The sequence below is a fragment of the Ascaphus truei genome, chromosome 23 (assembly GCF_040206685.1).
Source record: "Ascaphus truei isolate aAscTru1 chromosome 23, aAscTru1.hap1, whole genome shotgun sequence".
In the NCBI taxonomy this organism is placed as follows: domain Eukaryota; kingdom Metazoa; phylum Chordata; class Amphibia; order Anura; family Ascaphidae; genus Ascaphus; species Ascaphus truei.
In genome coordinates this window covers 2,116,193-2,132,242 of record NC_134505.1, presented here as the reverse complement: position 1 = coordinate 2,132,242, position 16,050 = coordinate 2,116,193, and the positions used below count along the sequence as shown (strand labels likewise).

General features: G+C 54.1%; 1 protein-coding gene across 6 annotated transcripts in view; it reads right to left on the bottom strand.

The window, feature by feature from the left end:
- BRCA1 (BRCA1 DNA repair associated) overlaps window positions 1–16,050 on the bottom strand; it is a 91,029-nt gene that overhangs the window by 71,522 nt on the left and 3,457 nt on the right. For all 6 annotated transcript variants that reach the window (XR_012789968.1, XR_012789967.1, XM_075580206.1 and 3 more), the window contains exons 3-4: window positions 2,463–2,516; window positions 1,169–1,249 (exon numbers count right to left, since the gene is read on the bottom strand). Coding sequence is in view for 4 of the 6 variants with exons in the window: in XM_075580206.1 (XP_075436321.1) it covers window positions 1,169–1,249; window positions 2,463–2,516 (135 nt within the window). In the remaining 2 variants the exon portion in view is untranslated. The remainder of the gene's footprint in view (window positions 1–1,168; window positions 1,250–2,462; window positions 2,517–16,050) is intronic.

Genomic DNA, 16,050 nt, shown 5'->3' with positions numbered 1-16,050 from the left:
TTTAAATGTCCTGCTCAATAGGAAGTTTGCCAGGGATGATGTCAGTGATTCCTATTGGCTTTAAATCCGCCATTTTGATAGCCCCACACAGCAGAGCTGCTGCCGGCACTACCCCCCTCCCTCCCACCGAGGAAAGCGTCACAGGAAGCAGGGAGAGACCCCCCCCCCCCCATCTATTACAATAAGTAAGGGGTAGCAGGATTGCGGCAGTAACAGAAGTCAGGCGGCAGCTCGGTAATCCCTCACCACGACTCGGCAGCCCAGCAGCAAAACCTGTCTGTCATCGCACTGGGGAAAGGTGTTCAGGACTGATTATTTGTGGCTAAAAAAAGAAAAGCCTTCGAGGTGAGATTAAAAAAAAATTGCGCTCAGAATGACAAACGACATTGGGAAATATTAAATGATCTGCGTCGGGCCACAGCGCGCGTCACGCGTCGCCCTCTCCACGCGTTATTTTCGGAGATGTCGAACCGTACAGAGCGTCACGCTGCCCAAAACATGAAATGTGCACGGGATCAGGGGTGCTCAACTCCCCGTCCTCAACCCCCTCCCCCCTCACCCACCTCCACAAACAGGTCAGGTTTTCAGGATAACCTTGCATCAGCACAGGTGGCTCAACCAGTCCCAGCTTCAGCACAGGTGGCTGAATCTATGACTTGGCTTCCGGTGCTGAAGCGGAGACTGATTAAAAAACTGACTTGGGGGGGGGGGGTTTGTCAAGAGCCAAAAAAAAAATCCAAGCCCCCCAGATATGTCCGAGGACCCCAAAAGTAGAAAGCATTCATTTTAACAAAGCGGCGGAGAGGTAAAACCCTTTTACGGGTGATTGAATCAACAGAAAACCCAAGTAATAGGGTCTCCAGAATAAGAAGGATTTGAGAGATTTTAAACGAACTGGGGGGGGAGAGGGGGGAAACACTTGTTTTAGATTGGTGTGTTTTCCTCCCCAAAATACTTCTCCGGGACATCTCATTATAACCCTCTTTGTGGTTTTGATAAATCCCTGACACTTTGCCGGGTCCATGCTCCAGCGCAATCGTTTCAAGTCCCCCTCTTCCCCCCCAAGCTTCAAGGTGGAACAACCCCCCTTTTCCAGCTGCGTGTTCCTCTTGGCAATGGGTGGGTGTGTGAAAGCGCGTGGGCGAGAAGGAAGAAGTGTGGACGTTACCGTTTGGTGACTTGGTCCTTGCACATGGGGCACTGGGCCAGGCCTTTCTTCTTTTTGCTGAGAAGCTGCAACATGCAAAATCTGGGAGAGGGGAAAAAAAGGGGGGGGGGGGTCATTTCCCAGACAGGGACACGATACGGAGAGGCAGATAGAAACCAGGAACGCCAAAATCTTAACAGCAAAAGCAGAACTGGGAACGCTGGACTCGGCTTTCCAAGGTCGTCCATCTTACTGGAAGGTCATATTGAACAGCATAGCGGTCGTGCTTTTTCTCAACAGCCCAAGGTCGCTCTCGCAAATACATATTAGATTACAAACGGCGCTCGGCGCTGTAACAGCTGCCTCTGCGGGCTGGTATTTTAGTGTCAGGTCAGTGGGATTTCTGCACTTCTTTGCGACAAGTCGAGCAGATGGATGCGAGGGGTCAGCTACATATTTTCTACGGGTAGGTCTGGGATGGATGCCCTCCCACTGCGCTATAGCACAGAGTTGGTTGGTGAGGATCACGTTATAAAATAAATAAATAAATAAATAAAAGCAGCTTGTAATTGTGAAGGGAAATAAAAACATGCAAACAGATAAAGCCTCAGAGCCGCAGTCAATGTGACAAATTATACAGCTCCATACGTCTCGGTTCTTAAATAGATATATGTGATGTGCGGCAAAATATTGAAGTGTCATCGTTTTTACGTGTGTCCAAAATGACATGACAACGCTCTACTGGTCCTGCTACATCAATTCATTTTTTGGGGGGTGGGGGGGGGGGGGGGGAGTGCTCTTATTTTTGCCTACATTGTACCGTGTACAGGTTTCCTTGTGCTGTTAAAGCAGCAATGCCAGTTTCATTTTGTTTTCCGTGTTATTACAGAATTGGAGCAGGGGGGAACCCCCGTTGATTTCCGCTCCGCGGACCCCCCTGCTTCCTGAGATACAGACCTACCCCGTAAGGGGGCGCCGGAATCTCTGGCGGGATACGCGGGCCGATGGGAAGCCGCGCAGGGTGACGTCGCGCTGTCCTATTAGGACATGTAAAAACGCCGCCGTTTCGCAAGGCGCGCACATTCACTGCCTGCGGTAATACTGCACGCTCATACGGAGGGAAGCATCTTTGGAAGCATGGCGGCCCCCCCGGGGCTGAGATAAACCGAGACCCCCTGCTTCAATACTGTAATAAATATATATATTTTTTTTAATGGAACCTGGATTGCCGCTCTAACCGGGTGCAGAAGCAGCGCCCACGTCACCCGATCGCAGATTGTTTACCTACGAAGCATTACACGAGGCCTCGGCTCACCTGCAGAATATATGGTCGCATCTTGTTGCCACCGGCTCTTTCATTAGGTCCAGGCTGAAAGGGAACAAGAGGAAAGAAAAAGGAATAAGTTTTGCACGACACCAAATAAACGTATTTTCCCAAATCAGAAAATATTTTTTTTTACCCCGGGCAAAAAGGGGAATTGTGAATGTTCTACCCAGAAGCCCCGAGTCCACATCAAGAGGACGCGCAAAGGGATGTGGCAGATTACACAATGCCCAACGCCGCTGGGTAAGGAAACATACAAAATGTATTCAATGTATTTACAGTGGCAGTCATATTGCCCCCCCCCCCCCCAAAAAAATACACTTTGCCCCTATTAGAGACTGACCCCTTAACCATGTCACTGCCATTAGTACACTTTGCCCCTAGGAGGGACTGACCCCTTAACTATGTCACTGCCATTAGTACACTTTGTCCCTAGGAGAGACTGACCCCTTAACCCTGTCACTGCCATTAGTACACTTTGTCCCTAGGAGAGACTGACCCCTTAACCCTGTCACTGCCATTAGTACACTTTGCTCCTAGGAGGGACTGACTCCTTAACCACGTCACTGCCATTAGTACACTTTGCCCCTAGGAGAGACTGACCCCTTAACCATGTCACTGCCATTAGTACACTTTGCCCCTAGGAGAGACTGACCCCTTAACCATGTCACTGCCATTAGTACACTTTGCTCCTAGGAGGGACTGACCCCTTAACCCTGTCACTGCCATTAGTACACTTTGCCCCTAGGAGAGACTGACCCCTTAACCATGTCACTGCCATTAGTACACTTTGCCCCTAGCAGGGACTGACCCCTTAACCATGTCACTGTCATTAGTACACTTTGCCCCTAGGAGGTACTGACCCCTTAACCATGTCACTGCCATTAGTACACTTTGCCCCTAGCAGGGACTGACCTCTTAACCATGTCACTGCCATTAGTACACTTTGCCCCTAGGAGATACTGGCCCCTTAACCATGTCACTGCCATTAGTACACTTTGCCCCTAGCAGGGACTGACCCCTTAACCATGTCACTGCCATTAGTACACTTTGCCCCTAGCAGGGACTGACACCTTTAAAAGAACAGAATTCCAAAATGCAGGGGGCGAGCCACACTGCGATTACATTAGCCGTCTATTCTGAAGCTGTGTGAGCCGAACAACCCAATTTAAACTTTCCCAAAAAAAAATCAATCACACCCCAGCAACCTTTACACGGCTCCCTTTGATCGTATCTGAAAAATAAGTAGAGGAAAATAATCTCTCTCGGCTTTCTGACAAAATGTTGGCTCCGGGGAAACGGCTCAAAAGTAAATGCCATTTCATCAATATCTGTTCCTCAGAGAGCGGGCAGAGCGCTATTTGTCTTGTACATAAAGCACGGCCGGGCCAGGTTTACTGCAGCGGTAACAGAGACAGAATATCAAAGAGATCGGACCCCCCTGCAGGCTTCACAGCGAGAGCAGGAATCACCTGAGCAAGGTCAGTGACCGGGACTGAAAGATCGCCCCAAACTAAAGCAGGTTTACAGGGAGGAGGGCGAGAGGCTGGGAGAGTACGGGTGCTTTCCGGATGTGGTTATCTACATAGGGACTTTGGGAAATCAAACCTCAATGAGTTCCTCCCATTCTGAACCTGCATGCAAAGCCGTCCCAATCCCAGAGCACAGTCAATGCCATCTTCCCACCCCAAAGACACTTAGGCTGCGGCCAGGCAGGGAGCGAGCGCTGCTTGGCCGTGCTTTTCCTGGACGGCTGGTTGCACGCGTGTGGGGGGGGTGTCGGGGGGCGGGGGGGGCGCGGCCATGACATCACGGAGCAGCCGAGCGCTGTGCGTTCACGGGCATGCGGCAAGTGCCCGCTCAGCGTCACCTTGGCCGCAGCCTTGGGCAGTTTGGTCGGTCAGCGTGCGCACGCCTCCGCACGGTCTGCCCGACCACGAACTCAGCCCAAGGCGGTTCGCCCAGCTCCGTGACATCACTGGCACAGCCCCTAGACACGCCCACGGACGGCGCGCGCACCATGGCCGGAGAGAGAAAGCACACGCTTTCCCTCAGCCAGCCCGCCCGGCTGAACTTACCATGGACGCAGCCTTAGTGTAGAGGTGAAAAGGCCCCTCTAGGACCAAAGGCGAGGGGGGGCGACACGAGAGCGTCGGCTTTAAGAAATGCAAGAGCTGCGCCATGTTTAAAAACAGAAACAGACAAGTGTTTTTCAAAGCCTCCGAAGCCGCGAAATGCGTGGGGTTATTTTTACAGTCTTTACCACGACTCTCTGGTGAGAAGACTTTATAGATTCTTACCAGGCACATTGCCGGCCCAAACCGTTTCCCCTTTGGTTTCAACCAACGTTGCTGCCGTCATTGGACAAAAAAAGAGAGAGAGAGAAACCGAGACGGGCGGATAAGATTAGGATTGCGTAGAAGAAAATAGACTCAAGTCTAAATAGGAACGGAATCAGTGAACATGTCCCGTGTTACATCTTGCACGTAATATTCCAATTCTTCCACCCAGCTGTAATAACAAAGCATAATCCCACGGATATCACAGCCACGTTCTCAAAAGGTTATATAATTACAGTGCAGACATATACTCCGATATAAGCTTAAAGGAGCCCACGGCTCAGCAATAAAGAAAAGTAATAAAGGCGGCCTTAGAGGGTGCACCTAAGGGAACAGGGAGAAATCAAAAATACCCACACAGGGAGGAGGGGGGGGGGAGGATGGAGAGGAAAGCGTCTCTTCCCTCTCCCCCCCCCCCCGTGTGGGTATTTTTGATTTCTCCCTGTTCCCTTAGGTGCACGGCCTTTAACTGGAGGGCCACTATATGTGCAAGAAATATAGCTAAAGTGGGTGCTAATCGCCCATGAAAAGAGACATCTACGATATGACCCCACTGCTGGAGCTGGGGGCGGGGGGGAAGAGAGATCGAGTTTGGGAGAGCAGACAGGGGGAATAGTTCGCGCTCCCCTGGATTAAGGAACTTCCGTAGGCGTGGTTTGATAGCACCTCACTGCAACCACGAGCACAGAGCCCACACTGGGACCTATTTGCAGGTGCAAAATGTTTGCCGGGCGTGTGTCTTGTTGCAGGATCACGCTGACCGTGTTATCAGCTCAACGTCGCTCGATTCTCTCAACAGCATCCACGACTGCCCCTGTATTTCACAGTGAATCCCTTACAAAGGGCAAGGAGGAAATCAAACAACACCACAAACTGGACATCATAACAGAGGATACACCTCTGGAATGCCCTCCCCCCCCAATATCCGACCAGCGTCCCCCCCCCTCTTCACCTTTAACACAGCATACGGGTCTTGCTGGCTGATACTATATATCGCATATGCGCGGGCCGCGAATACTTGCAGATGCACGTCCATCCTCCTCGTACGGAGATTAGAAAGGGATTTGCTGGATGGGGCACTGGGGCTTTTTTTTGGGGGGGGGTTGTCTTTTGTTGTAAGCGTTTGTGGATAAATAAATATCAGAACGATTTTTTCGACGCAAGAATACTTTCCCCAAATTATTACCATGCAGATCAACAAACAAAGCTATTAAGGGACGCACGTTCTGCAGGCGCAGAGATGATTTCAGGCAACGCGGGGAGACTTTCGCTTGCTTAATAAAAGCTCCGTAGATGCAATTCCCATCAGCTCGAGAAGCGCTAACCAGTGTATGTGAAACATTTATTTTAGGCGATTGGTTTTAAAGTGTTAGATGCACGCAGGCCTGGGATGGGCAGAACGCTCCTCAAGTGATAAACCGCGTCACCACACGCAGACGAAGAGACTAAGGGCTGTTCTATAGTGGGGACAGACACGCAGACAGACAGAGACACACACACGCACACAGACAGACACACACACACACACACACACAGACAGAGACACACACACACACACACAGACAGACAGAGACACACACACACACAGACAGACAGAGACACACACACACAGAGATACACACACACAGAGACACACACACACAGAGACACACACACACAGAGACACACACACACAGAGACACACACACACAGAGACACACACACACAGAGACAGACACAGACACAGACACAGACACAGACAGAGACACAGACACAGACACACAGACAGAGACACACAGACAGAGACACACAGACAGACACAGACAAAGAGACTAAGGGCTGTTCTATAGTGGGGACAGACACACAGACACACAGACACACAGACACACAGACACACAGACACACAGACACACAGACACACAGACACACAGACACACAGACACACAGACACACAGACACACAGACACGGCGTGCGACGGAAAGCGGGCCGTCGGATCTCGGGGACCACCTGTATTAATAATGAGAATATATTTTACGTATATGGCGCCAACGTATCATGCAGCGAAGTACAATGTGGGAGCGAGGACTACAACCTGTAACGTACTCGTCACACCACGTTAAGGCCAAACAGACTACAAGGAAGGAGGTCTCTGCCCCGAGGAGCTTACAATCTACAAAGAGCAAGATCATTTTTCACCTAATCCCCCAGAAAAGAAGACGACGTTCTGACTAATCCCCTAACGCCCAAGCGCACGGTTTCACCCATTCACTGCCAGAGGCGCCAGTCTCATTGCACGGCAATGTCGCCAAAACAAAAAGGTTTTCCAAGGCCCTCTGGCATTACAGGTGTAACGCACAACCATTTGTCACTGGGAGCAACACACACACACACACACACACACAAAACCATCTGTCACAGGGAGCAACCGCAGTGCCAACCACATATTGAGGAGGTTAAACCACATAGACAGACACACAAGAGATATACAGACCGACACACAGACAGACAGAGATACACACACAGACACACAGACAGACAGAGATACACAGACCGACACACAGACAGACAGAGACAGACAGAGATACACACACAGACAGACAGAGACAGACAGAGATACACACACAGACAGACAGAGATACACAGACCGACACACAGACAGACAGAGATACACAGACCGACACACAGACAGACAGAGATACACAGACCGACACACAGACAGACAGAGATACACAGACCGACACACAGACAGACAGAGATACACAGACCGACACACAGACAGACAGAGATACACAGACCGACACACAGACAGACAGAGATACACAGACAGACACACAGACAGACAGAGATACACAGACAGACAGACAGAGATACACAGACAGACAGACAGACAGAGATACACAGACAGACAGACAGAGATACACAGACAGACAGACAGAGATACACAGACAGACAGACAGAGATACACAGACAGACAGACAGAGATACACAGACAGACAGACAGAGATACACAGACAGACAGACAGAGATACACAGACAGACAGACAGAGATACACAGACAGACAGACAGAGATACACAGACAGACAGACAGAGATACACAGACAGACAGATACACAGACAGACAGACAGAGATACACAGACAGACAGAGATACACACACACACACACAGAGAGATACACACACACACAGAGATACACACACAGAGATACACACACACACACACACACAGAGAGATACACACACACACACACAGAGATACACACACACACACACACAGAGAGATACACACACACACACAGAGATACACACACACACACAGAGATACACACACACACACACACACACAGAGAGATACAAACACACACACACACACACACAGATACACACACACACACACACAGAGATACACACACACACACACACAGAGATACACACACACACACACAGAGAGAGATACACACACACAGAGAGAGATACACACACACAGAGAGAGATACACACACACAGAGATACACACACACACACAGAGAGATACACACACACACACACACACACGTCACATTAGACAGTGAATTATCCAACCTCATCTCTCCAAACGCTCATGTGGAAAGACAAAAAGCACTGATTGCATCCACAGCCGCTGCCGCACGGTGTCAGAGGCGCCTTTGAGACTTAAAGGATTTGCTGCTGGAGGACATGATTAGCCAGGATCACTAAACAAGGAAGGATCACTAAACAAGGAAGGATCACTAAACAAGGAAGGATCACTAAACAAGGAAGGATCACTAAACAAGGAAGGATCACTAAACAAGGAAGGATCACTAAACAAGGAAGGATCACTAAACAAGGAAGGATCACTAAACAAGGAAGGTTTAATCAAAGCCAGAAATTCCAGCACCTGGCTTTGTAGCGAGGAAGCCGCTGAAACGTGTCCGGTCCCCTCCAGCGGCGCCCCCCGGATTAACAACGGAAAAAATAAACACGCCTGCGCCAGCCCTGCTGGAAGTACCGCTGACACACGGCCGCAGAGGGAATCAAGGCTCGTACCGGCGGTAACAAATACCACAAGCCCCGGCGAGAATACGCAGTGACAGAGACCTGAAGCGACGCGGGGTAATACAGAAGCCGCTCTATAAAAATCGCTGCCGTCGCTGGAAACCGTAGAAGCCCATCTTACCTCTGACGGTTATTTAGGGCGTAAACTAGGGGGCGCGAGATTTTTCAGGAGGGGGCCGGAGACCACCTTTCAGATTTCAATCGCTCAGTCAGTGTAAGGACGCGCTTTGTAGCGCCGGCGACGTTAGGCTGCGGCCGCTGGAAAAATCAAATTGAGATGACTTTCGGCGATCGCGACCAATCCGTCGCTCTATCACGTCGCGCTTACTACAAGCGCACGCGACGGCGGCAATGCGCAGCCCAACTCGGCAGCCACAATAATCACATTACTACGGCAACGGTCTACTGTTACAGTTTGCAGCTCAAACTCCTGGGACATTGGCAACAAAAGATCACCATTAGGAAAGGGCTACAAAGATCTAGCCCTCACTTATCTAATACTACAGAAACCCAAAAAAAAAACATGAGATTTCACGATTTGCTGCCGCCCGGGATTCAGCCTTTTGTAATGCCAAAACTCATTAGAAACCAGAGAACGTGCAATTACATGACACAATATTTCAATATTTAGCACCAGCATTAATTCATTTCAGAGCCGCAATCCACCCCACACAAAGCATGGGGGTTTTTTTTAACCAGGCGATTCCTCCTCTACCTTCCCCCCTACCTTCCCCCCCTAACTTCGCCCAATTGGAAGTTGCCATGTTACCGCACACAGATGTCCCGGCTCGCTGCTGGCTGCCAGAAATGAAATCTTAGGCCGGGGCCGTACAGGGTTCAGCAGAGCGGAGGCGCGCTGACGCCGAGGCTCGCCTGCTGAAGTCAGCGCGATTCCACGGACTTGCAGGCGAGTCAGCGTGCGCGAAGGGAGCCGGGGGAGGTGGTTGGAGGCGGGCAGTGACTGAGGTAGTGAGTGGGGGGGGCGCGTTAGTGAGTGGGGGGGGGGCGCGTTAGTGAGTGGGGGGGGGGCGCGTTAGTGAGTGGGGGGGGCGCGTTAGTGAGTGGGGGGGGGGCGCGTTAGTGAGTGGGGGGGGGGCGCGTTAGTGAGTGGGGGGGGGCGCGTTAGTGAGTGGGGGGGGGGCGCGTTAGTGAGTGGGGGGGGCGCGTTAGTGAGTGGGGGGGGCGCGTTAGTGAGTGGGGGGGGCGCGTTAGTGAGTGGGGGGGGGCGCGTTAGTGAGTGGGGGGGGGCGCGTTAGTGAGTGGGGGGGCGCGTTAGTGAGTGGGGGGGCGCGTTAGTGAGTGGGGGGGCGCGTTAGTGAGTGGGGGGGCGCGTTAGTGAGTGGGGGGGCGCGTTAGTGAGTGGGGGGGCGCGTTAGTGAGTGGGGGGGGCGCGTTAGTGAGTGGGGGGGGCGCGTTAGTGAGTGGGGGGGGGCGCGTTAGTGAGTGGGGGGGGCGCGTTAGTGAGTGGGGGGGGCGCGTTAGTGAGTGGGGGGGGCGCGTTAGTGAGTGGGGGGGCGCGTTAGTGAGGGGGGGGGCGCGTTAGTGAGTGGGGGGGGGCGCGTTAGTGAGTGGGGGGGGCGCGTTAGTGAGTGGGGGGGCGCGTTAGTGAGTGGGGGGGGCGCGTTAGTGAGTGGGGGGGCGCGTTAGTGAGTGGGGGGGCGCGTTAGTGAGTGGGGGGGCGCGTTAGTGAGTGGGGGGGGGCGCGTTAGTGAGTGGGGGGGGCGCGTTAGTGAGTGGGGGGGGCGCGTTAGTGAGTGGGGGGGCGCGTTAGTGAGTGGGGGGGGCGCGTTAGTGAGTGGGGGGGGCGCGTTAGTGAGTGGGGGGGGGCGCGTTAGTGAGTGGGGGGGGCGCGTTAGTGAGTGGGGGGGGCGCGTTAGTGAGTGGGGGGGGCGCGTTAGTGAGTGGGGGGCGGGGGGGCGCGTTAGTGAGTGGGGGGGGCGCGTTAGTGAGTGGGGGGCGCGTTAGTGAGTGGGGGGGCGCGTTAGTGAGTGGGGGGGGCGCGTTAGTGAGTGGGGGGGGCGCGTTAGTGAGTGGGGGGGCGCGTTAGTGAGTGGGGGGGCGCGTTAGTGAGTGGGGGGGCGCGTTAGTGAGTGGGGGGGGCGCGTTAGTGAGTGGGGGGGCGCGTTAGTGAGTGGGGGGGCGCGTTAGTGAGTGGGGGGGCGCGTTAGTGAGTGGGGTGGCGAGTTAGTGACTGGGTGGCAGAGTTAGTGACTGGGTGGCAGAGTTAGTGACTGGGTGGCAGAGTTAGTGACTGGGTGGCAGGGTGAGTTAGTGACTGGGTGGGTGGGTGAGTTAGTGACTGGGTGGGTGGGTGAGTTAGTGACTGGTGGGTGGGTGAGTTAGTGACTGGGTGGGTGGGTGAGTTAGTGGGTGGGTGAGTTAGTGACTGGGTGGGTGGGTGAGTTAGTGACTGGGTGGGTGGGTGAGTTAGTGGGTGGGTGAGTTAGTGACTCGGGTGGGTGGGTGAGTTAGTGACTGGGTGGGTGAGTTAGTGACTGGGTGGGTGGGTGAGTTAGTGACTGGGTGGGTGGGTGAGTAAGTGACTGGGTGGGTGGGTGAGTTAGTGACTGGGTGGGTGGGTGAGTTAGTGACTGGGTGGGTGGGTGAGTTAGTGACTGGGTGGGTGGGTGAGTTAGTGACTGGGTGGGTGGGTGAGTTAGTGACTGGGTGGGTGGGTGAGTTAGTGACTGGGTGGGTGGGTGAGTTAGTGACTGGGTGGGTGGGTGAGTTAGTGACTGGGTGGGTGAGTTAGTGACTGGGTGGGTGGGTGGGTGAGTTAGTGACTGGGTGGGTGGGTGAGTTAGTGACTGGGTGGGTGGGTGAGTTAGTGACTGGGTGGGTGGGTGAGTTAGTGACTGGGTGGGTGGGTGGGTGAGTTAGTGACTGGGTGGGTGAGTTAGTGACTGGGTGGGTGGGGTGAGTTAGTGACTGGGTGGGTGGTGAGTTAGTGACTGGGTGGGTGAGTGAGTTAGTGGGTGAGTTAGTGACTGGGTGGGTGGTTGAGTGACTGGGTGGGTGAGTGACTGGGTGACATTCTCCCCCCCCCCCCCATACCGTAGGCGGCGGCCTGAAGCTAGAGGGTAGGCCGGCATCCCCCCCGCACCCCCATACCTCACGTGGCAGCGGCATGCAAATAGCTAGCGTCCCGGCATCCCCCACACCTCAGGCGGCATGAAGATAGCGGTTGGGCATCCCCCCCACCTCACGCGGAGAGGAACCTTTGGGGAGGCGGCAGGGTGTGTGGGAGGCACGGGGAGGGGGTGTGGGAGGCACGGGGAGGGGGGGGTTGGAGGTACGGGGAGGTGAGTCGGAGCGCCGGAGAGGGAGGGAGGTGAGTCGGAGCGCGGAGAGGGAGGGAGGTGAGTCGGAGCGCCGGAGAGGGAGGGAGGTGAGTCGGAGCGCCGGAGAGGGAGGGAGGTGAGTCGGAGCGCCGGAGAGGGAGGGAGGTGAGTCGGAGCGCCGGAGAGGGAGGGAGGTGAGTCGGAGCGCCGGAGAGGGAGGGAGGTGAGTCGGAGCGCCGGAGAGGGAGGGAGGTGAGTCGGAGCGCCGGAGAGGGAGGGAGGTGAGTCGGAGCGCCGGAGAGGGAGGGAGGTGAGTCGGAGCGCCGGAGAGGGAGGGAGGTGAGTCGGAGCGCCGGAGAGGGAGGGAGGTGAGTCGGAGCGCCGGAGAGGGAGGGAGGTGAGTCGGAGCGCCGAGAGGGAGGGAGGTGAGTCGGAGCGCCGGAGAGGGAGGTGAGTCGGAGCGCCGGAGAGGGAGGAGGCGAGTCGGAGCGCCGGAGAGGGAGGGAGGCGAGTCGGAGCGCCGGAGAGGGAGGGAGGCGAGTCGGAGCGCCGGAGAGGGAGGGAGGCGAGTCGGAGCGCCGGAGAGGGAGGGGAGGCGAGTCGGAGCGCCGGAGAGGGAGGGAGGCGAGTCGGAGCGCCGGAGAGGGAGGGAGGCGAGTCGGAGCGCCGGAGAGGGAGGGAGGCGAGTCGGAGCGCCGGAGAGGGAGGGAGGCGAGTCGGAGCGCCGGAGAGGGAGGGAGGCGAGTCGGAGCGCCGGAGAGGGAGGGAGGCGAGTCGGAGCGCCGGAGAGGGAGGTGAGTCGGAGCGCCGGAGAGGGAGGTAGGTGAGTCGGAGCGCCGGAGAGGGAGGGAGGTGAGTCGGAGCGCCGGAGAGGGAGGTAGGTGAGTCGGAGCGCCGGAGAGGGAGGGAGGTGAGTCGGAGCGCCGGAGAGGGAGGGAGGCGAGTCGGAGCGCCCGGAGAGGGAGGGAGGTGAGTCGGAGCGCCGGAGAGGGAGGTGAGTCGGAGCGCCCGGAGAGGGAGGGAGGTGAGTCGGAGCGCGGAGAGGGAGGTGAGTCGGAGCGCCGGAGAGGGAGGTGAGTCGGAGCGCCCGGAGAGGGAGGGAGGTGAGTTGGAGCGCAGGAGAGGGAGGTGAGTTGGAGCGCCGGAGAGGGAGGGAGGTGAATTGGAGCGCCGGAGAGGGAGGGAGGTGAGTGTGTGTGTGTGTGTGTCGCACCGAGGGGGAAGACAGTGGCAGTTGGGTGACGTCAGACCCACCAATCTGATTGGCCAGAGCTGAGGACCAATCAGATTCACTGCAGATAGCACTAACCATTCGATTTTATATATTAAGATTAAATAGTATTAATGCACTTTGCCTTTGACTGACCCCTTAACCATGTCACTGCCATTAGTACACTTTGCCCCTAGGAGGGACTGAACCCCTTAACCATGTCACTGCCATTAGTACACTTTGCCCCTAGGAGAGACTGACCCCTTAACCATGTCACTGCCATTAGTACACTTTGTCCCTAGGAGGGACTGACCCCTTAACCATGTCACTGCCATTAGTACACTTTGCCCCTAGGAGAGACTGACCCCTTAACCCGGTCACTGCCATTAGTACACTTTGACCCTAGAAGGGACTGACGCCTTAACCATGTCACTGCCATTAGTACACTTTGCCCCTAGGAGAGACTGACCCCTTAACCATGTCACTGCCATTAGTACACTTTGCCCCTAGGAGAGACTGACCCCTTAACCATCTCACTGCCATTAGTACACTTTGCCCCTAGGAGGGACTGACCCATTAACCATCTCACTGCCATTAGTACTCCTAGGAGGGACTGACCCCTTAACCATCTCATTGCCATTAGTACTCCTAGGAGGGACTGACCCCTTTCATGAAACAAGCTGAATATGTTTAAAAAAAGAGAATTAAAATGACCCGTGGAATTGAGCTGCAATTGCTAAATTAACAAAGCTGTTTGGAGAGCCGTGTAATGTCACCGGCTGATTGTGTCCTTGACAGCTGTCGGGAGCTCATCGGGACGCTCCAGATATACTACGTGCTGGACATGCAGTGCCGCTAGCAACTCACCGCCTCCGTGGGAAGGAGAACGGCGCCCTCCGCTGGCTGCATCAGTAACATCAGGTACAGTATGCGGCCGGAGCTAGACACAGAGGCTCGTCTGATAAACAGGATACTCCACATAATATTGGCCGCAGCACTTTGGGGACTGTTTTAATCGATGTTTAGACCTTGCTTATTAATGTATTCGGCGCCCCGTTATCACCTTACAGGGATCCGTGTTACAATTGACATGAAGCAAAAAAGGTGACGCGCCGTGTGCTCATTTGCATGCCATTACCCAGAATCCTTGGCTGCAGCGGAAGCACCGTATGCCAAAAGAGAACGGTGAAAAGCAGGGGGTGCAGACCTGTCTGAGACGTGTGAATGTGCTCACAACGTGGAGGGAGATGGGGGGGGTGGGGGGGGGGGGGGTCGGGGGGTTATTTGCCGTCTCCTCCCCGAAATTGTTTCCAGTCTTCGGAGAGGAGACCAAGCAAGCAGCCGGCTCGCTTCTCTCACATTACAGCAAGCTTCCCTGCCGCAGAAAGCCAAGGAAAGCTTCAAATAACCCACACGGATCTGATAGATATATATTAAAAAAGACCGCCTGTTCTGGTCCCGGCTGCAACACGTGTTGAACGTTGGAAACAATGGAAGCGGACGCTTCACTGGGAAGAAAATGAGTGTTCGCCGACGAGCCTATTTGGCTACTGATCCTGTATCTACCAGGCAGCAATGGTCATTTGATCACTGCGGCCGATTTGCCAACGCAGTAAACAAGACGAGCCCAGCAGAATTAATGATTGATGAAACGCTCCGGTTTTACCGAGAGGCCACTAGAAGGTGAGGCTGTGTACCACGCTAGGAGGTGGATTTGCTGAGAAATACACAGTCTTGTACAACTTTAGCCTCGTGGGAAATTCCCTAGCAATTATTAATTAGTAACTCCGCGGTGCAGCTGAACAAACCACAAAGGGCTTAAACAAAAACAAAAAAAAGTATACAATGCAACCCTGCCACGCATACACCAGCAAAACAGGGGGGAAAGGTGCCAAAGAAAGGCACTAATTTGGTGCAGAATTACTAAGTTGAAACACAAGCTACTAGTTTGCTGTCAGAGCCTATAACAGGAGTACTTCCAAACAAGCTGAAACATTAAACATTGATATGTCATGTTATTTATCCCACTTTAAAGCAGCTCCTGTTTCCCAAGAAACTTTCCCCTAAAGGTGATGCCGGTATCTCTCACCTGCTTAAAAAGGTGCTGCGGCACGCTGGCCAATAGGAAGAGGGGAGAGGAGAAAGGGGGGCGCATGAAGATACGTTTGCCAACCCCTGTTGTATTGTATTGTTTTGTATATGTTCAATGTTATAAAAATGTGGATTATAAAATAAAGAATTTACAGAAAAAAAGGTGAAACATTTGGGGAGAGAGGGGCGACAGGGCCTTAAACCCCCGTCTTAAAGGGCTTCAACAGAAAGCCGGTATTGGTCTGAGGAATCCAGCAGGGAGCTGGTTAATTGCAGCTACAGACAAATAACCAGTCTCCACCTGGCTCATCAGACAGGTGGAAAAGCCCCTGCGGGAACTGCAGGGGGGATCTCTTCAGCACAGAGGGACTGTGCTGCCCACAAGAAACCCTGAAACCAGACCCCTATTCCAGGGCGCAGCGTACCCTGGAAACCACTCACGGACACAACCCTGTCCGAGAGAGACTGACAAAGGGCCCCTGCTTACAGACGTGCCTCTTTGGACTTTGAGGTCATAGGTTGGAAAGAGGCTTATCCTCCCAGCCCTGCAGATAGGGACTGGGAGAGCGAGTTGGCCTTTACACAGGGATAGGCCTGTTTGTTTATTTGTGTGCTGCCTTAAAG